The 21660-nt window shown below is 55.7% G+C and overlaps 1 protein-coding gene across 3 annotated transcripts in view; it reads left to right on the forward strand.

The window, feature by feature from the left end:
* Syt7 (synaptotagmin 7) overlaps positions 1 to 21660 on the forward strand; it is a 52145-nt gene that overhangs the window by 25972 nt on the left and 4513 nt on the right. The window contains exons 4-12 of one of the 3 annotated variants that reach the window (XM_050137546.1): positions 394 to 525; positions 1417 to 1644; positions 4834 to 5202; positions 8860 to 8982; positions 14057 to 14192; positions 17677 to 17947; positions 19661 to 19830; positions 20213 to 20327; positions 20837 to 21036. In XM_050137546.1, coding sequence (XP_049993503.1) covers positions 394 to 525; positions 1417 to 1644; positions 4834 to 5202; positions 8860 to 8982; positions 14057 to 14192; positions 17677 to 17947; positions 19661 to 19830; positions 20213 to 20327; positions 20837 to 21036 — 1744 coding nt within the window. The remainder of the gene's footprint in view (positions 1 to 393; positions 526 to 1416; positions 1645 to 4833; positions 5203 to 8859; positions 8983 to 14056; positions 14193 to 17676; positions 17948 to 19660; positions 19831 to 20212; positions 20328 to 20836; positions 21037 to 21660) is intronic. The other 2 variants (XM_050137543.1, XM_050137544.1) reach the window with 2 other exon arrangements.

Here is a 21660-nt window from a genome sequence, read left to right on the forward strand (position 1 = left end):
TCTCCCACCCCACCCCATCCCAACCCCCTCCTCTCTCATGGTCTTTCTCTCTCCCACCAGCTTCCTAGGCACGAGGCTCTCCCGTCTGCCTGCCTGCAGCTTGTCTCCTTCCTGTGTGGCTTCCCCTGGCCAGCCTTCCAGTGCACGCGTGTTTGTATGAATGTGTGCGCCTCCATGGATGTGTGAGCGCAAGGATGCCTGGCCCAGGCTGCGATGCCCATCCGCCGCCCTCCTGCTTTTCTTCCTCTGCAGGAGCAGACCCTCGAGGCCCTACCCTCTGTGTGCCCCCAGGGGGCCCCCCTGTCCCTTCTGGTCCCTTCTGCCCCTGCAGGACTTGCTGTTCTGGTCTCTTCTTGTATCTCCCTGTTTTCTCCCCTCTCTCTGCCCCTCCAGCGACCTAGACAGAGACTTTTGGAATAACAATGAAAGCACAGTGCAGCAGAAATGGAGTTCCTATCCTCCCAAGGAGTTTATTCTAAACATTTCACCCTACGCCCCTTATGGCGACCCTCGACTGTCCCTCAAGTGAGTGACTTTACCTGGTTTGATCATATGTACTGAGTATCCGCGCACGCCCCACCCTTCCCTTCTCCTGCCCCCCTCACTTCCTCTCCGGCTCCTCTCCCCTCACTTATCCCTCCATTCAGCCCATGGGCAGGCTGGCCATGGAGACGAGCAACCCCTCCTGCCCCCCTCGCCTGCCTGTCCCTCTGCTGTCACCTCCCCCAGGGCCACCCATGCAGGAGAGCCCCCTCCGCAGCCACACCTGGTCCCCAGCCACGCCCCCTGGCTCCCCACCCTCTGTGCAGTCAGGATGGGGTTGCCCGTTTTGGTCCCTCCCTCTCGGTTGTGGCTCGCTTTTTCCTCCCCGCTGTGTGCTGCGGCCGTGGCTGCTGGTGGTCGGTGGTCGGTGGTCGGTGGTTCGTGGTGGTGGCGGTGATGGTGGTGGTGGTGGTGATGAACTCTGACTAACACGGCTTTCTCTCTCTCCCTGCCTGGGGGCCTCCTGGCCTGGACAGCCCGCTCTTCCTCCGTCGTTAACCCTTCGTTGTCCTGTGGGATAGAGTTGGAGGTGGCTGCCCTCCCCCAACCCCCACCGCTCCTGCCCTAGGCGGTGGGGAGGGGCCCCCCCTCCATTGTCGTGGTGCGTTGTTCTCTGACCCCAGCCCGCCCGGTCCCCCTCTCTCCTCTGCAGGCTCCACTGTTAACCCATTTGCAGTGCTGATGTCTCTCTTTCTCTCTGTCTGTCTCTTGTCCGTCTGTTTCTCTCCTCCTCTCTCACTGTCTCTTTCTTCCTTTTATCTGTCGATGTTTTTCCTCTTCTTCCCCCTCCCACCCCCATGTGTGGCCTGCCCTCTCTCCCCCACCGCCACCCCCGGTGCTCCTCTGGCCTGGCTGCCTCCTACACGCCTCCAGTGGCACCCTCCTGTCAGGCGCCAAAGTGGCCACTGCGGCGGCGGGGCTGGCGGTGGAGCGGGAAGGCCGGCTGGGGGAGAAGCCGGCGCCGGTGCCACCACCCGGAGAGGACGCCTTGAGAAGCGGCGGGGCTGCCCCCAGCGAGTCGGGCAGCAGTGGCAAGGCGGGGAGAGGCCGCTGGCGGATGGTGCAGAGCCACCTGGCCGCAGGGAAGCTCAACTTGTCCAAGTGAGTGATGGCACCCCATGGCTGCCAGAGCCACGAGCTCAGGCCCGCCCCCACCAGGGTGGACAGCGGGACCCCTGGCATGCCCGCTGCTGCCCCCAGAGGTGCCGTCCTCGGCCCCTGGTTCATTCCATCCCTTCACGAGACGCTTTCATCGTCCTCGCCATCAGGCACAACCAACTCAGCCATATGCTCTCGCATTCAGGCCTCTGGCAGCCTCCCATGAATGTCTTCCTTTGCCAGCGACCAGTTCATTCCATTCTCTGACCCCAGAGCAGCTTCACTCCAGTCCTTGGGCCATCCCATCCTCTTTGACTGGCCACCCCATCTCAGCCATCAGGTCATCCCTCTGTGGTTAACAGGTCCTTGGCTGTCCCACTGTGAGACCATCCCATACCCGGGGAGCAGGCCCATCTCTGCCTGTGTTTACACCGCTCATCAGCCAGTGGGCCTTTCCTCTTTTGGCCAGCTGATGGCTCTAGACCCAGCCTTGAGCCGTTCCATTTTGAACGATCTCATCTGCTTGTCCCAGCCTTGCTTGTACCATGACGCCATGTGCCACAGGGTTTCATCTCTGAGCAGCCACAAGGCTGCCGCAGATCCATCCCATCGCAGCCATCCCCACTGGCTGACCCTGCCTTGGTCAGTGAGCTGTCCCTCTATTAGGAGTCCTTGAGGGTTAAGATTGTTGAGCCCCAGCAAGCAGCTACTTTCAAATGTCAAAGGGGGATCAGAAGAGCCTGTCCCTTTTTTAATGGCTTCCTGGGCTTGCCAAGCTGTTGTGGGCAGTTGGCACAAGCCTGATCTGTCTTCCCACCAAGGCTGCCTGATTCTCCTCTTGGCTTTCAGAACTTCCAGGGTCCCACAGTAGAACCCTTCCAATCCCCAGGTCCTCTGAACCATAAGCACCACACAGATTCGAATGTGGACTCCACTTTGAGCTGTTGACCCTGACTCATTCCCGCCTGGGAAAGAGCCTTCCGTGAGAAGGTGAACAGCCTTGATGCCTTCTTAGTGTTGGTCTATCCAGCTCAATTCAAGGCCTTCCTGGCTCTCTTCAGAAGTTCCCCCGCATACATCGAAACACGGAGGGTACCAGGCTGAGACCTCATTTGCTCATTGCCTTGAGTGGACACAGTCCATTTCCTCCTCGTATATGGTCTCAGGAATGTTCCTAGAGATGGATGCCTCACACCCCACTAGAGAGCTACGCCCTCCCCCCGCCCCCAGGCTGCCCACGCCAGGCTCAGGGTTGACTGGGCTTCCTTGGCATTCGCTCACTGGCTTCAGGCCTGGAGGATCCAGCTTTAGTTTCCTGTGACTGAAAGGCTGAAAGGTTGTAAATTGGACTAATTTTGGATGTGATAGGAAACTGAAATGAGGTCGGCAAGGAGACAGAGAAGACGGTGTGCACCCCTCCCCCAGCTGGCCTGTCCCAATTGAGCTGTGGGCCTACCAAGGCTGGACAGACCTAGGCCTGCCCTGGGGAGAGCCCTGATTCCAAGCCCAAGTCAGGCCAGGCTGCTGCCTGCCTAGAACCCCAGCTACAGCCATGTTTTGCTTTCTTTTCTCATTCTGTCCTCTCTCTCTCTCTCTCTCTCTCTCTCTCTCTCTCTCTCTCTCTCTCTCTATTCCTTTCTCTCTCCCTTCCCCTCTCTCTCTTTATTTGCCCAGCCCACAGGGGCCACCTAACTATTGTCTTTTGGTTCCCAGAGTAAGTTCAGGGGGTGAGCATGGCTGAGGTTTGGCTGCTGTGGTGAACGTGGCTCCCAAGGGCCCTGGGCCCTCCTTCGACTACTACAATAGATGTATTTGGCTATCCCATGGTCCTAGAGCAGGAGTGGACCAGCTCTCTCAGTAAAGGGCCGAGTGACGTCTAGGAAATATTTAGGCTTTGCAAGCCAAGGCCACGTCTTTCACACTGCTTAGCCTTACCATCGAAGCAGAAAGGCAGCCACAAATGGGATGTGAGCAAATGCCAGCATCTGAGTTTCAATAAAGCTTTGTTTATAAAAGCAGGCAGTGGACCAGATTCAGCTTATAGATCAGAGTTCACCTCCCCCAGTTCCAGACAGATATATTGGGAAAGGAAGAGGAGGCTGGGACCCAGGGAGAAGGGACTTACTCAGGACAGTGCCTAGTTTGACTCCCTGGTACTTGAGTCACAGCTTGCCTCCAGTCCTGTCATGAAAATTGCTAAATCTCTAGCCAAAGAAAAAACAGGCAGAAACACAAAACCTTAAGGCAAAATACAAGCTCTTACCCCCAAGCCCTGGCATGGTAGCAGTTAGTGTTACAGCCCTGACCTCAGCTCTGAAGAAGACCATTGACGGGCTCTTTTGTAAACTTGTCTACAGCAGAGAAACTAAGGCCCAAAGAGGTATAAAAGCTCATTCAAAGTTGCCCAGTTAGTAAGTGGCCGAGGTGAGCTTTAAACCCAGGTCTCTCTGGCTTTACACTGCCTCATAGCCAGGTTCTGTTTTCCCTCTGTTCCTGCCCTGCTTCACCCAGCCCATTTAAAGATGCTGGTGGGCCATTGCGCAGACATCCTCTTAGATGTAAAAAGCAAGATCGCTCACCGTAGGTCAAAATTACGGTGAGGCTGGACCAGTAGCTCTGTTCCGGCCACAGGGCAGGCTTCTATATGTGAGTCTGCCTTCTTTTCCTTTAACAAAGCATGAGGAATGGCTGCCCTGCCTCCTCAGCCATTACTAGGACAGCTCTGTGCTGTCCTGGATTTCTTTCTGTCTCCAAAGGACAGTAGTACCTAGAACACACAGGCATCTGTTCCTAGTGTTCCCCTAGTGAGATGGCAGAGGGGTGGCAGCAGCTCCCTGTCCCTCCCATTCCGACATGACAGACAGTCATAGGGCCCTGGGGACCTGCCTTCACCACGCAGCTGCCACAGCTCCTGTGGCCCACTCAGACCGGCAAAGAGGTTGGCCCAGACAGGTACTGGGGAACCAGCGAGCTATGTCCAAAGGTGGGCGGGTGGGGCCAGCCTGGGGACCTCAGGGTGGGTGAGGTGGTGGCAGCGACGGCAGCAGTGACAACTCCGATGGAGGCCTGGCGAGGTCCTGCCGAGCGTGCCCTGCACTGGGGCCTCCCAGCCCTGGCCCTCGGCTTCTTTCTCTTCCACTGTGATCCCTTCACCTGCTTCTCCTTTCTCTCCTCTCCTCCACCCGCCCCAAGTTTCGAGGACTCCACCCTGTCCACGGCCACTACCCTTGAGTCTATCCCCAGCTCCACGGGAGAGCCGAAATGCCAGCGACCCCGCACACTGATGCGGCAGCAGAGCCTGCAGCAGCCGCTGAGCCAGAACCAGCGGGGCCGGCAGCCCAGCCAGCCTACTACCAGCCAGAGCCTGGGCCAGTTGCAGGCCCATGCGGCCTCGGCACCGGGCTCCAACCCCCGGGCCTATGGCCGGGGTCAGGCTCGGCAGGGCACCTCGGCCGGCTCCAAGTACCGGGCAGCTGGGGGCCGCAGCCGTTCCAACCCAGGCAGCTGGGACCACGTGGTGGGGCAGATTCGAAACCGAGGCTTGGACATGAAATCCTTCCTGTAAGTCCTCCCCTTGAGCGGGCCAGCTCCCCACTTCCCCAACCCAGCCTTTTCCCCTCCAAATCTCCTTGGGAGCAGCTGGAGCAGGACACTCTTGTCCCTCCATGTGGGAACACACATATTCCCACAGTGTGGCTGGCAGGTTTAGGGGTCCCCCTCCCCAGACTTTTGTGGCTGATATCTGGAGCGCCACCATGAAAGGATTTGTATCAGAGCCCCCAGAACTCGGAGGACCCTAGAACTCTCCAACTGCTCCTGAGGCTTGAGAAGAGAAGCCCCCCTCTAAAGTTTAGTGAGAACACATAATTAAGAGCTCTGGGGGTCCCTGAGACCTGCCCCTCCCACCCCATCAACAGTCCCCAGCTGCTCTTGTCACCTTGCCAGCCATGCATCACTCCGCCCTTTCCTCCTCCCCTCCCCAAGCCATCCCTGTCACCAAATCTCCAGAGTCCTGCAGTCCTCCCTGCAATGCCCCTCCTGTCTGTAACTGGACTCTGTTGACCTTTCTGCCCCATGCATCCTCCCCACCCCACCCCATCCCCGCCCTGTCACCTCCCTGTCCATCCATCCCTGATCCCTGATCGCAGCCCTATCATAATGACCCCTCCCCCGAGGACAAATCTGAGCCACGCCCCAAAGATGCCAAGTATGGTATTTCTCTCAAGGACCCAGCTTGGAAAAGAAATACCATGCTAGCCAGAGCTGACCTTAGCTGCTTCCCTGACACTTGCCCCACCACCCACCCTCACAGGGGTAGTCACTGTCGAAACTGAGAAGTGTGACTTTGTTCCAGCCATGAGGAGATCATTCCCGTCACCCGGGTCTTCCCTAGAAGGCCTCTTAGGTATAGCGCCGCACCACTAAGTCTGGGAGGAAGAAGAGAAGGCCAAGGCCAAGCTCACCAGAAAAGATATAGGGCTTCCAGAAGGCAAGCAAGTTTCCCAAAACACGTTCTATCCCCATCTGAGAGCCCAACCAGAGCTTCCAGCTCAGACAAGAGCCACCCTTGGAAAGGTCCTCCAAAAGAACTAGGCGCCCACACCTGCTTGCAGGAGGCCTGTACCATGGCCCACCAGCCATTCTTCCCAAGGCTGCCCCTGAGAAATCAGGGCACCCTGTCCAGCTGCCCTCAGGGAAGGTAATCAAGTGCTGCGCCAGAGAAGATGTCCAGCAAGGCCTCCTGTCTTAGCAGTGCACTGTTCTGGGATGGGTACTGTGGCCACGGAGTAGGAGATCAAGAGATCTGGTTCTGCTATGGCTTGAACAGAACTGAGGATCAGCTGGTTCCCACCAGACCTTAGCAGGGAGTATGCCCACCCTCTTCCTGTTCTTCTTGCAATCACTAAGTTTGCCCAGCAGCAGGAGAAACCCAGATGCCAACTCTCCCAGCCCACCACCTTCCTAACCAACCAGCATTCTGATCGGCATGTCTTAAATGCCAGCATCACGTACCCACAATTCTGCCCCCACAGCAGCTCTCGTACTCTTACCTGCTGGCTACCTCTAAGCTCCGCACATCTTCTACTTACCCCTCACAATAAGGGGCTACATACTCTGTAAAAGCTGGACACTTTCAACTTTGCAGGACACGTTCAGTCTCTACCACATAAGGCTTTCTTTCCCCCCCCCCCTTCATGTTTTTAGATTACAGAAACTGTTCCTAGCTTGTGGACTATACAGAACTGAAAGACAGGCTGAGGTGTGCCGACCCCTGCCTTGCAGTTTAGCTGCTCTATTGCTGAGATTCTTCACCCATAGAAGCCCCGTTGTCCCCTTGTGAGGCCCATCCAGGCCCTGCAGGAACTTGCCCTCCCTCGCATGCAGGGTGCGTCTTTCCCACTTGATACGTTCAGCCCCTTCCGACCAGACCAGTGTGTCTCCCCCAAGTCCAGCTCCGCTCCTCGTCCTTGCCCTCGTGGCCTACGAAGCTGCAGAGAATGACAATCTGGGTATTTATGCAGAGGAAGAGCTCCGTTTTAAAGAAGACCAAAAGCAGTATCTGAAAAATGCATTAACTGGGGAAAAAAAAACACGTGTTTTCATTGGGTTCGCCTTCCCCCAGCTCAACTAGCTCCTGAACAGCCAAATGGAATTTTACCAACTCAGACAATAGCGATAGTCAGGAACAAAAGAAGCCAGGACCTAGCCTGAGGGAAGGGGAGAGTTGAGCCCCCAAAGTCAGAGGCCAGCACTAGTGTCAGCTTGGTGTGGCTGTGCCCAAGATAAAGACTCTGAAGAAGAGCCCCTCCGGGCTTAGCTTCCTCCCCTCACTCAGACCCCGGGGGCGGCTCTCATTTTCCACAACTCTTGTGCCCTCGGACCCCAGACGCTATGTCTGGCCTGAGTTCCCATTTCGACAGTCTCCCTGGGGATTAATCACAGAAGCTCTTGCTTTCCATCAGTGCCTGAAGTGATAGATTCCTGACCTAAGATCCACCCACTTCTGGAACATTCTGTCAGTCTCCCTGTCTTTCCCTTGGCTGTTCTTGAGGCATGCTTTCCTGCCTGCCCCGTCAGAGAATGCTTCAACTCTTCGTTCCGATGGGCTCTACGGAGGTTCTCTCAAGCTCTACAGAGCCCCTGCCAACTCAGACTTCAATGGCTTTCAGGGAGAACAGCCACCAGAATTTGCATTTCCTTCCAGGAAGTGCCTGTGACACCAGCAAAGCTCCACATAGTGGTTCCCTGGGGAGGTCTCCACACTCGAGTTGTGTGACCTCAGACACCGAGCTGCTGCCCACACATCCTCTCCGAGTCCCTCTCGTCCTGTTGATACCTGCCCAGCACTCTGCTTTGGCTACCTTCCCTCAGAGCGGTGTCTCCACTGCAGACACAGGCTCCCTGCGGCCCTGCCAAAGCGTGCCCAGACATTGCCACGTTTCTGGACTTTCTCTCCACCTTTTTTCCCTGTCGCCCTCTGAACTGCTTCTCCTCGGAAAGGCCTCCATTGAACAGGTCCTGGAGGCCTCCGGTCATTCTCTGACTCTCTGGGGACGTGGATAAGAGAGAAGTCCTGCTATGCCTAGGATCCCAGAAGGGACAGAATTGGAATTCTCCTAATGATGGGCTGTATATCTGGAAGCCTGGAAGAAGCTGCTATGCTGGCTTCAAGGACATTGGTGACCATGACCCCGAGATCTATGAAGGGCATCCCTGAGCACAGTGTACAATGCCCATTGGGTGTCAGATTTTTTTCTCTAAGTGCTTCCCCTGTGGCCCGAACCTCCAGGGAGTATGCCCTGTACAAGATACTGAGAGAGCCTCTCCCCTTCTCCCAGGGAACAGACAATCAGAGTGACTTCAGCTGGGGATACCATGTCCCAGGGCCTCTGCTCCACTCTCCAGCCTGTGTGTTCCTTGGGGACTATCCCAGATACCTAAGTCCTCTCCTCAGGCCTGTGCCTAGCCCCTTCCCCACGTTACCCATTGCCCGAGAGCTCTTGGCCCAAGGCCAGCTGGACCCTCCCCTCTCCTCCCCTCCGCCCCGTTCTCCAACCATTTACAGTTCTGAAGATTGGTTTCTTTTCTCCAGGGCCAGTTTCTTACGCTTTTTCTCCTCTCTCTCTTTGTTTCTGTCTCTCTCCTCCCCTCACCCTTGCCCCTGCCAATGGCGCCGCCTCCTTTCACCCCGGCTGCTGGGCTGCCCATCCTGGGCAGGGAAGGCCGGATGGTGGTGCTATCCCTGGTATTAGGGCTTTCGGAACAGGATGACTTTGCCAATATCCCTGACCTGCAAAACCCAGGAACCCAGCAGAACCAGAACGCTCAGGGGGACAAGAGGTACGAGCACGGGCGAGGTCTGCGGCGGCGGCAGCAGCGGCAGAGAAGGAGGCACGGAGAGGCCACCTGCCTCACCTGGCCCCGACTGCTGGACGAGGTGGTGGTGTCTTCAGCAGATGGGAGGAGAAGTCCTCCTGCTGGTGTTCGGTCCCCTGACCACTTCAGTGGTGTCCCTTGGGTCGATGAAGGGACCATCCTGGGACCATTCTGGATCAAGCCTGCTCCCCAAGCATGCTTATCCTGGCCTGGAGCAAGCCCAGCCTCCTGGGCCCCATTTCCCTGCTTGCCTCCCTATGCCGCCCCTCCATCTTTCATCTCTACCCCCTTCCCCAATCCAGAAATCCCTGTTTCTCTGGTGGTTGGTGAGTGAGGGGGGATGCTGAGGAATGGCATAAGCCTGTTCTTCCGCATCCTCTCCACCTCAACCTCCCTCTGGCCTGTAGGGCCTGTTGTGCTACTCAGCCATGGAAGAGGAGCCCCTGGTGGGGACGGTCTGGGGTGAGGAACAATGGGAGAGGCCTGGTGACCAGAAGGAACCAGAAGGGTGACCCCTGAGCACAGCCTCCAGGAATGGAAAGTGGGACCAGCTATTTACAGCAAGGTCTGGTTCTGCCAGGCTCCCTGTGAAGACTGACAATAGGCAGGTGGCTGAGGTACAGGCTATACCTCCTAGCCTTCACCTCCTGCAGTTCAGGAAAGCATCTCTTGCTGTCCTCTGTGTTGAGGACTGGGGTGGGCACTGCCTCATAGGTAAAGGGAGGGTTGCAGGTGGCAGGGTTTCTTAGCCCTCCTAAAGGTGGAGTTCTTACCTACTTGTTCCCTTGATGTGGCCTTAGGCTGGATTCACATCTGCTTGTGCCCAGCTCTGCTTCCCATGAGACCAGTGGTCTGTGGTAGGGCACGTGGGCGAGCATTGGTTTAGCCAGAGCCTCACTCTGCGACCTCAGACAAGTCAGAGACCCTGCCTAGGCTTCAGCCTCTGCCTCTGTCAAATGAAGGATTGAGCAGGGTGACCTCTGAGGGACACATGAAGCTTCTAATGAGAAAATGGACCGGAGGACTGGGGCACTTGTCAGACCCTGTGAGCTGGACAGAGATCAGATTTAGACTGGCAAGCCCGATGCTCATTAGAGGCTGTTGGGGACTGGAAGGGACTGCCCCAGGCTGCTGCCAGGGGCGTGTAACTTAGGGAAGGGGATACAGGCTGTATGTGACGGCTGACTGGCTGTCTCACAGCGGCTTCTGGAGACCAGCCCTCTCTTCCCTTCCCACCCAGAATCCGTGTTGCATGTCTAGTGGGTCAGATGTCCCTAGAGAGTAGGAGGGGAGAGTGAGACCTGTCCTTTCACTTGGTGGCACAGCTGGCGTCACTCCCCGAGCCCCTTGCATGTGAAGCACGGACTAGGGGAGCAGCAGAGCCAGCCACCCCTACCCACCTGGGTCTGACAGAAGCCACAGAGTCTCAAAGATGGGCACCAAGCAGGCCAGAGGGCCCCGAGGAGAGGGGTGGGGCCAGGAAGGAACAAGAGGATGCGGGGCCCTCTGAAAGCCTGCTAAGAACCCAAGCCCTTTGTCAGGGAGGGCTCGCGGTGGGGGGGGGGCAGGGGGTGTGAAGTGTGAGGGAGCAGATGCAGGCTGGAAACGAGATTTCACATCACCCATGTGTTAATTAACCGGTTCCATCTTCACCCAACAGCCTATTTTTACCTCCTCGCCACTCAGGTCTCCATATTTTAGTTACCCATCCCTTCTGATCATGACATCAGCTTGTCCTCTGCCTGCCTAGGAAAGGGGTGTGGAGGTGGAGGCCTGCCTTGGGCCCTCCCCACCACCTGGCCTCACTTTCCGAGTGGACACATGCCATCCCCACCTGTTCACGCCCTCCCATATTCGAAACTCATTTCTCACAGCTCTTGGGGTGTCTCCAAGTGGTGGGCAGCTTCGAGGGGCTGCAGGCGCAAGTGATCCCTCCCTATCAGTGCCCCTCCCCCATAGCTCGGGGGCGTAGGTGCGTCTGTCCGGGCCAGACTGTGGCACCTTAGGGACCCACCCATTTGACCTTGGGGCCTTACAGGCACAGGCTGTCCCGTCTGTCCCATCCTCTAAAGCATGCCTTCTCCACCCCAGCTGACCCCTTGACCAGGCATCATGGCTGCTGTTGGAGGGAGTCTCAGCCGCCTTGGTCTGTTAAGCAACAGGAGGGAAGCCACTCCAGGGCGCAGGTAAAGAAAGTGGGTGTCCAACAGGCTGCAGGGGTTGCGAGGAACAGTCTGCTTCCAACCCACCCAACAATTCTTGGTGCTCCAGAAGGCTCCCTTCCAGGATGCCCCAAGCCCTGGGCCTCAGCATATCCCTCAAGGTACTCTTGAGCGAAGGAGTGGGTGGGGCTGGAGACCCTTGCTGTGTCTGTCCACTCATGCTCCCACGCCACCCACTGCGTGCTCAGCCATCCTTCCAGCATTTCATTCACCTTTGCTCCTTGGGATCCAAATGGTTTCCACCGTGGCCCCACCCCCACCCCGAGTGGGGGCAGAGTGGACCAGGCCACCACCATTGCTCGCCTCCTCCGAAGCCACCATGTTTCTTCTGCCTCTGTGTGTCCCCCGCCTCCTCTCTGCCTCTCCTGTCGGCCGCCACGCTCCTCCTAGTTCCCTTGTCCACCCAGCAGCCTCTCCACAAGTCTGACTAACCTTTCTTAGCCTTTCCTCTCCTTCTCTGTCTTTTTCTCTATCTCCTTCCTCCATCTGCTCCTCACAGGGGTGTCCCCGGGCCAGTGACCAGCCCCTCGGCCTCTCCCTATGCCTCTCCCTGTGCCTGTCTCTCTGTCCTGTGACCTCCGACAGCTTCAGGGGTGCTGACCATCTTTTCCCAGGCTGCTTTGCAGCTATGCTGACGCTGTGGTGTGGCCAAAATAACTCCGACTTTCTCATACCTTCAGCAGTCAATCTCACGCTCTCTCCTCTCCCGCTCTATTTTTAACCTGACTTTACCTCTCCAGCTATTTCAGTCTCCTCTTCCTCCCCGTGCCTGTCTGTGTGAGCACATGTCCATGTGCGTGTGTGTGGTTGTGGGGGGGGGACCCCCGTGTGTGCCTGCCACTCCGTGCACTGGTGTGTCCACACCTCTAGGGTGTCCAGGGAGAGGGCAGGCAGGTGGGCGGGTGTGCGGTGCTGTTACAGAGCAAGGCCAGGGTCTCACGGCAGGTGGATAGGGCACCTGATGACCCGCTGTCCCTGCCTTTCCTGCTTCTCTTTTGTTCCAATTCACACGCACACTTTCGCATGGCTGGGTCTCCCCTTTTGGGGATCTAAGTGTGCCTCCAGCTGTGTGTGTCACCTCCGAGGCTCTGGCTGTCCTGCCCGTCGCCTGTCTTCTCCCTGTTGCTCTAGGTGTCTGTTGGGCTTGTGTGAATTTTTATGTGTATGTACGTGTGTCTGTGTGTGCACGCCCTGCTGTTGGATCCTGGTGTCTTCCCCCAGGGCCTGGCATATTCTGAGCATGTCTGTCTCTGCCTGCTGTGGCCGCCCGTGTACTCCAAGCTGGTCTGTGCCCGGGGATGTGGCTTGTATCCAGTCTGTGTGGCTCTGTGTTCTCAAAGCTGTTTAATTTTAGCCTGCCCCAAGCCCTATGCCATTACTTCCTCACAGCCTGTCCCCACCTCTTCCTTCTCATGAGACATTCCAGCCTGGTCCCTGGGCAGGGTCTTAGTTGTCTTTTCCTAAGTCCCAGCTGAATGGAGCCTGGGCTCATCACCTGGCTGTTAAACCAGAGATCCCAGCCCCCTGGACCAGCATGGCACTGGGTGTAGACATGGTTGCCGGCTAGGTGGTGGCCTGTCTTTCTCTGACTCAGGGTAAGAGTCTTATCAAATGTGCTGTGTGAGTGGAGAGCATGGTGGAGTCAGGGGCGCATGAGGTTATCACGTGCCTACCCAAAAAAACGGCTACTCAAGCTGAATGGGCGTAGATCGTAGATAGCTACTCAAGCTGAATGGGCGCCGTGTGTTTCTTTACTGTCATGTTAGAAACAGAAGCTAAGGTCTTGATCGATGTTGGCTAAGCAAGCCCTTTACCATCCAGCTACACCTTCAGCCCGTAAAAGAGCTTGCATTAAATCAGATTTAAACTTTCATGCTCAGGACGGGAGCGATAGCTCAGTGAGGGAGAGACTTGCCGCACAAGCATGAGGACCGAGCCCCTAGAACCTATGTCGAAAGAAAAGCAGGGCATGGTGGGCCTGTAAGCCCTGTGCTGGGGGGGTTGAAGTCAGGCAGGTTACTGGGGCTCCCTGGCTAGCCAGACTTTGCAAGCCACAGACCAATGAGAGACCTTGTATCTAAAACGAGACAGCAACTGAGGAATGACAGTCAAGGCTTCCACATACATGCACATACATGTGCATATTATACACATACGGACACACACACAGTACTCCTTCACATTGGCCACATGGCAAATGTATAGATTCCAAGCACGTGACTAGTACTGCATGAGACAGCAAAAGATCACTGCTGTTACAGCAGACACTGCCAGACAGAGCCATGCGGACAGTGGTCCCAGCCTCACCTTGGCTACAGGGTGAAGAACACCTTGGCTCTGTCGAGGCTGAGCAAACACAGGTGGGGCTCTGGGAGAGAGGCTGTGGAGTGTTTGCAGAGGGCAATGACGTGGAGAGACACCTGGACAGGCCACCTGGCGCCTCCCCCTTTCCAGACTGGGTGGAACAGGCGTCTGCTGAGCAGGGGAGTTCAGAGAATAGCCATGTAAGCCAGAGCTGGGGGGGGGGGCTTGTGTCTGGGGGAGGTTACAGGAAGAATGAAGGCTCCCCTAAACAGCCCCCACAGTGCAGCTCAACCAGTCACCTGAGGCAGAGGCTCAGGAAGACGAGCCCTGAGCGCAGGTCTTCAGGGAAACCAGACTTTCTGTGAACAGGGTTCACTCCTGCTGGCTCACAAGAGGTGACAAGGGCTGAGTTCTCAGAGAAGATCCTGTGACCACTCAGGCCCATGGAGTCCAACCCAAACCAACCTGCAGGCCATGCTCATTGGAACTCTCCCCCCACCCCCAACCTTTAGGTTGCCTGCAGGAGGGAAGGCTGTGAACACAGCCCCAGTGCCTGGCCAGACACCTCACGATGAGTCTGACCGCAGAACGGAGCCCCGTTCCTCTGTCTCGGACCTCGTCAACTCCCTGACCAGCGAGATGCTCATGGTGAGAAGGGTTGGGGATGGGCTGGGAGGGGGGCAGAAGTGGGCAACTCAGTCAGAGACTTAGATACTCAGTTCTGTCACGATGGCTGTTCACTGTAAGCTGACCAAATGGGGCCTGGTTTCTTTTCCCATCTCTTCCATCAAAATGCCTTCGTTTCCTCATTTGTCTCCCTTTGATCCTTTTCTGAACTGAGGAAAAGATTAAGAAGCCTACGCATACAGGACGTTTACATGCTGGGAGGATAGGCTGTCCAGCCGTGATCTGAGGCAGGTGTCCCTTCCCTCCAATGGCATTCCCTTGGGGAGAGACGTAAGACTGCCCTGTAGCCCACCAGGGACCTCAGTTGCTCTTTGTTGCTGTCAGGCCTATGATCCCAGTCTAGGTTGTTTTCCACAGCTGGGGCTGCGGTTCTCACGGCACCCCCTGGTGGTAACAATACGTCACAGCTACCTGTACTTTCCAGAGAGACGCCGGGTTAATCCCTAGAGGGCGGCCCATGGACAGGCACAGCAAGTTAGCAGACAAGAACCAGTTGAGATCTGGTGGACCAGAAGTTCCTCCAAGGCTTGGAGAGGGTTGTGGTGGGAACCCAGCGCCCTGTCTTTCTACTGGACATAACAGGGCTCCTTGGCTCCCTGTGAGGAAGGGTTCAAGCCCCCCTGCCCACCCAGACCCACAATTTCCTGCCAGTCTGACCTGTCTTCAAGTAGCAATATGCACACAGAGTCACACCGGTCACCTGGGTAAGGAATCTGGTTTCCAGGCATCAGGCCTGAGGTGGAGCCCGAGGCTGCGTTTCCCTTGGCCTGGCTCTTTGTGACTTCCTACCTCCAACTTTGTACAGACTGGCTGTCTTCTGCTCTGTGCAGCCCGTTACCACAGACCACCCTGCCTGCTCTCACAGGCCCCTTAATTGGTGCTGTTTCCTGGTAGTCGGGTTTCCAGAAGGGACAGCCCTTTCCCAGCCGGCTGGCTGGCCCCTTGCTGCCCTCAGGGAGAGGCTGGCAGACTCAAGCAGCGGAAGGAAGTACAAGCCGGTGTCCCTCCCATATACTCCACAGATGCCCGGAGGTGGGAGGGCCATTGCCCAGCCCTCTGCCAGGGCCAGGTCACTGATGTTAACAATGACAGTAAAGATAAGCAGGACAGAATACGTCCTCACCCCGTGGTCTTCTCCAGACCCCAGGCTGTAGAAGCTGAGGACCAGGAGTCAGATACCTAGAGGTGGACAGAACCATCCCCACTGGGGAACGTGGGACCTGGCACAGGCTAGCTTGATGTCATTTAAGGGTTACTTCTGGGACAGAGGTTTGGGGCAGGGGAAGGGAAAATTAGGCAGCTTGGTTGCCATGGAAATGACTTGTTTACTAGGGCTCAGGACTGGGCCTTAGAAAGCTAAGCAAGTGGTTGCAGAAGCTCTGCCCCTTTCAAAAGTAAAGTCCACCCAGACAGTCCAGGCTCCCGCCAAGAGCGAAGGGAAAATGGGGGCCTAAGATGCCTCTATCAGATGAGAGGGAGTTGGTGTTCGAGTAGTCTGGGCTGACAGGAACTGGGCTGTGCCGTGTTCCTGGCCACCCTCCTGGGAGCCCTCAGTCTAAGTTCCATGATCCCCAGCCTGCAGGTTCAGAAAGTAATGTTCAGGGAAAGGGGAGGGCTGCTGTGGGCCGAGGGAAAAGCTCGGTAGAGGTTTCTCTGCATGGAAAGCCACATCCTGCATGAGCCTGGAGAGAGCCTCTGGGCAGCGAGTATGGGGGTGGGTAACAGGAGCATCAGCAGTGGGCCAGGCATGTAGCTCAGGTGGTAGTGTGCTCGCCTAACATGCACAAAGCACTGTTTGATGGTGGGGCGGCACATGTCCCAGAAGTCAGGTGACAGAGGCAGGTGGATCAGAAGCTCAAGGCCATCTTTTCAACATAGAAATAGAGACCAGCCTGGGTTACGTGAACCTCAGGCTCACACAGACATAAAAAATTAAAAATATAATTAAAAAAAAAAAAGTTTGGTGCAATTCCTCCTCAGCCACTAGGTGGAGCCAGAGGTCAGATTCAAACTACGGTCTAAGTTCAGGCAGGAGCCAGGCCCACACCATTGCTGGCCACAAACCTGGTTTCAAGTTCTAACCGGTCAGTCAATCAGGGGGCTTTGAGATGAGTGGCCTAGTATCTCTGTGCTCCAAGTCAAACTTTGAACATACTAGTGCCTGCCTTAAGATATAGGATGGCACAAAGGATGCCAAGTGGGTGACATACAGCAGTAGGGTTGGCCTGCGGCAGGTGACTGGCCTGTGTGCAGTATTTGCCATTATCAGTGGGACTTGGACACTTCTCCTTGGTGCAGGAAGGCCTTTGCTCTCAGAGGCTGCAGGGAGGGCCTTCCTATGACTTGGGGCTTGGGCATGCTTGGTAGAAAGAGTGGGGCATGACATCAGAGAGGGAGGGTCCATACTGCTTTATGAACTTGGACATGTGACTTGACCTCTTTGAGCCAGAGCCTCCTCAGCAAGAGGCGGGTGACAGCCGCCTGGTCCGGCAGTAAGAAGGTGATGTGTCTTCACCATGGTAGGTGCCTCTCTCTGCCTTATGTCACCTGTGATAGTCTGTGTTGAGAAGCTGGGGCTGTCACTCCAGGAAGCCTGAGAGGCCCAGGGATTTTCTGAGGGAGTGTGGGGAGAAGGCAGATGCCTACCTTTTTGTCACATCTGCAAATCCCTGGGGCTCATTCTTGGCTCCCATCTTAGTGAAAGGAGATGTGGACCAGGGAGCAAGCCCTGACTAGGAAGATAGAGCCTCAAGGCCTCCCATTATTCCTGTGAGCAGTAATCCAACTGGGAGATCCCAACTGCTTTTCTCACTTCTTTCCCAGTTAAGATAAAAATATGGCTCCCAGTCCCTCCTTGTGACTATCTATTACTGCCCATCCTCTGAGCTGAGAAGTGGGGACTGGGGACAGGCATAGCCTGGAGGTACAACCTCAGTGCCCAGGGACCCCCAACCTCATTCAGTCAGACTCCCTGGGGACAGCCTGGCAAGCCTTTCAGCATCCCATCATCCTCCTGAACACTATCTTGTAAACTGCATCATCCATGGTCCCCAGAGAGCCTCCTGTGTAAGAGCTGGGATGCCTCCCATGAGTCCAGAGTGTTGAAATAGGAGGGGAGGGAGGCCAGGACAGCTCAGGGTGGCTCTTGGAACTGAGCAGACTTACGGCTTCAAGGGGAGGTGGGAATTTGGGTCTCCTGCTCACAGCTATGGGCTCCAGGAGTCAGACTCATTCTGGCCCTGTTACCCACCCTCTTTGTAGTTAAGTCCAGGCTCTCAGAGCCAGAACGTCCTCCACGGGCCATGACTGTGATGGACCACTACTGTATCCAGCCACGTTGTGACCAGAAGAAGTTGGCTTGTCCTGCTGTCATGGACCCTGTCCTGCTGTCCAGGAGCCTGGTGGAGACAGACTCCCCACCAACCTGCCATCTTTTCCCCTGCAGCTCTCTCCAGGCTCCGAGGAGGATGAGGCCCATGAGGGCTGCAGCCGAGAAAACCTGGGTCGCATCCAGTTCAGCGTTGGCTACAACTTCCAGGAGTCTACACTCACCGTGAAAGTCATGAAGGCCCAGGAGCTGCCGGCCAAGGATTTCAGTGGCACCAGTGACCCCTTCGTCAAGATCTACCTGCTACCCGACAAGAAGCACAAACTGGAGACCAAGGTGAAGCGGAAGAACCTGAACCCACACTGGAACGAGACCTTCCTCTTTGAAGGTGAGGCTGGTGCCACTCCCAGCATGCCTCTTGCCCCCCCCCCCACTAATCCGATCCCACACATGAGGCTACAGGCAAGAAACATGAACCAACCCATGCCTGGTACACGTGTACAAGCACACACAGACAGGTGTACACACATGCATATAAGATGCATGCACACACTAATTCCATGCACACACACCCGATTAACCCAATGCATTTTGCTTCTAGCTGAGATTGGTCCCAGGAGGTGAAAAATGTCAATGTACAAGCCATAGACTGAGGAAGGAGACTGGTTCAGGCTAGAGTCCCAGCTTGTGGCATTCAGAGGTTTATTGCTCTGGAGCAACCATGTGAAGGGCCTTTATGCATCTAGTGGAAGTGCCAGAATATTCGGGGACTTTCTCCTTCATCCTCATCTTCCTCTCCATCGGCCCCCTTGCTCTAGGCTGTCTGGCCTCGAATCTCGGCTTTCTCATTTACTAGCTATGTGGCATTAAGCAAGATCCCACCCAACCTTTGGTGTCTTCAGCTATAAAAGAGGTAATAATTATAATTAAACAAATTAGTAACTTTTCAAAGCACCTAGAGCAGACCCTGATATCCAGAAGGTGCTGATGTGGCTTGTTGAAGATATGGTTTGTTGCTGGCCTTTGACTCCTTCCCACCATGGGAGACGAGCAAGATCTTGGAGCCATTCCCTCTGGCTCCAAGAGGCATTGAGCTGAATGTGCCCCTTGCTCCCAAAACCACTCTTTATCTCTCATGGCTGAGGACACAGGGTGTGTAGTGACAGAACTGTCCACCCATCTGTGATACCAGGAAAGAGAACCTAGATGTAAAAGTTGGGAATTGGCTGGAGCAGGTATGGTAGGGGCTTGTGGGTTAGGTCCTGATGCAGGCAGAGCCAGGATTTCAAGGGATCAGGGGAAAGTCTGTAGGGATGGAGCCTGGGCACAGAGGAAAGAGTGGGTACCAGCTCACAGTGGGAAGTCACTGGGGCCACACTTTGAAAGGATTGGGCACCTTCTGGGTACACTGGAATGCTAAAAGGAGCAGGCTGTGGGATATTGTCTATTTTTAAAAAAAAATCAATCTGGCCACAGTGTTGAGAATGAACCATGGGAAGAAGCTTGGGAGCAGGAAGGGCAATTTGGACGTTCTTGTGGCTGCTGGGAAGAGTTACTGGTAGTTTGAGTACCCAATATGGGATCTGTTTAGGGGGAGGAACAGATAGGTAGGCTTATGCCTAGGGAGGAAGTGAAGACGAAAGCAGAGTCCCTGAAGCTGGTCTGTTCTCATGGGTACCTTTCTAGTTTCCCTGTCCCCAGTCTTCCTAGGTCAGGCAGAGCCACTTGCCCAGACTTGATCCAGAGAGCAAGGGGGCCACTGCCCAGACCAGCAATGGACATACAAGCAGTGAGCACATTAATGGCCGTGGTCTTACTGATGCTCCTGGGACTGTCATGTAAACCATCTCAGCCTGTTCCCCCATCTGTGTTGGGTCACACCAGACAAAGTTCTTTCTGGCACTTGAGAAAGTGCTACTGCAGTAAGCTGCGGCCCCTTGGCCTAGGCTCTGACAGAGGACACAAAGCCTGCCTTCCTTCTCCCTCCCATAGCTCCCTTCTTTCCTTCCTCCCTCTCCCCACCCCTCCCTTCCCTCCATCCTAATGTCTTTTCTGGTTGCTGTAATAACCCTCCTCACCTTGCTTGTCTGCCCCTACCCAGGTTTTCCCTATGAGAAAGTGGTGCAGAGGGTCCTCTACCTCCAGGTCCTGGACTATGACCGTTTCAGCCGCAATGACCCCATTGGGGAGGTGTCCATCCCTCTCAACAAGGTGGACCTGACCCAGATGCAGACCTTCTGGAAGGATCTGAAGCCATGCAGCGATGGGAGTGTAAGGCCCCCTTCATTCCTCTAACTGGAGCGGTGTGGTCAGGGCTGGCAGAGGATGCCGGTAGGACTCAGGTGGAGAACTGGTGGCAGCCCCTGGAGAACTTGCTCCAGAAGCTGGGGCAAATTATCTGAGCTGTGCAGTGAGCCCAGGGCTCTGCTCGTGGAACTGGGAGCTCTGGGTAAGCACAGACCTGCTAGAGGAGAGAAGATGCCATAGCAGTGACAGGCAGAGGGACTGGCACTACCTGGGGCAGGGCAGAGGGACCTGCAGCTCTCCAACCACACCTTCCCTTCTAGTTCCCACACCTATCACCCCTGCAGGGAAATCAAAGGGAGCATCCCCCTCCCTGTGACCCAGCCTCACCCCTTCTGTTGCCCTACAGGGGAGCCGAGGGGAGCTGCTCTTGTCTCTCTGCTACAACCCCTCTGCCAACTCCATCATCGTGAACATCATCAAAGCTCGCAACCTCAAAGCCATGGACATCGGGGGCACATCAGGTGCTGAGCCTCATCACGACAGGGTGGGCAGGGGATGCGGAGGGCTTCCTGGCACATGAGGGTCACTTTGGATATGGAGGATATAAGTGTTTGGGGGCCCCAACCCTGGCCTCAACCAGTCCCAGCTCCTCTGACTAGACCTGTGAGAACTCTTTGGACACACTCGGGATCAGTTGTCATCTTGGCAACCAGGCCTCCCTGAATCCGGAAGAAAGGCAACATTGTGGTGGGGAGACCCCATTCTATCTCCACGGCCACTTGCATGTGACCTTGGGCAGACTCGGTGGAGTGTTAGCGTAAGAACATAAGGGCAGTGTCCAGGGTCATTTTACCTGCTGATTATCCCTAATCTCTCTCGTTCTTGCACTGGCCTGGCCTTGTCACCCTCTTAGAAAGCATGTAGCCAGCTCCTGCTTAAGTTTCTGAACCTAGAAAGGCATGGAGATCCTTGAGTCCTCCTGACACACACACTCTGCTCCTCTGACCTTTCCTCTACCCCCCCTCTCCAGACCCCTATGTGAAGGTGTGGCTGATGTATAAAGACAAGCGGGTAGAGAAAAAGAAGACAGTAACAAAGAAAAGGAATCTGAACCCCATCTTCAATGAGTCTTTCGCCTTCGACATTCCCACGGAGAAGCTGAGGGAGACCACCATCATTATCACTGTCATGGATAAAGACAAACTCAGCCGCAATGATGTCATTGGCAAGGTAGGACCAGATGGGACGCATAGCCAGGTGCACGAGGGTTTGTCCTTAAGAGGCAGCAGGGGCCAAGGATAAACAGAGGCCTGGATACCAGGAAAGAGCCAGTCAGACAGGGAAAGAAGGGATGGGAAAATGCCTTGAGTTCCCCGAAGGTTTTCTGGGTGGGCTCTCAGACTGGTTCTACCTTGCTCATGGGATGGGCTGGGTGGGGCTGTGGCAGAGCCCTAGCCAGAAACCAAAGACCTGACTTCAGCTCCTAGTAGGTTTGCACTCCAGTGTGGCCTGGAGTAAGTCCCTTGTCCTCTCTGAGCTTCTGTGCTCTTGTCTGTAAAATGCAGCAATGACAGCTCTCTAGAGCTCCCCAAAGTCAGGTAAGAGTTACCTGAGATAGATGGGGACTCTAGATGAAGGTGGCTCTTCCCCCCCCCCAAGACAAAGTTTCTCTGTGTAGCCCTGGATCTCACTCTGTAGACCAGGCTGGCCTCAAACTCACAGAGATCCACCTGCCTCTGCCTCCCGAGTGCTGAGATTAAAGGTGTACACCACCACTGCCCAGCAAAGGTGACCTCTAATTGCATGTTGAACAAGAAGCCAGACCCAGAGCTGATTTGAATTTTTTGGCAACAC

This window comes from Alexandromys fortis, unplaced genomic scaffold (genome assembly GCF_014885135.2).
Source record: "Alexandromys fortis isolate MF-2015 unplaced genomic scaffold, M_Fortis_MF-2015_v1.1 scaffold_3, whole genome shotgun sequence".
In the NCBI taxonomy this organism is placed as follows: domain Eukaryota; kingdom Metazoa; phylum Chordata; class Mammalia; order Rodentia; family Cricetidae; genus Alexandromys; species Alexandromys fortis.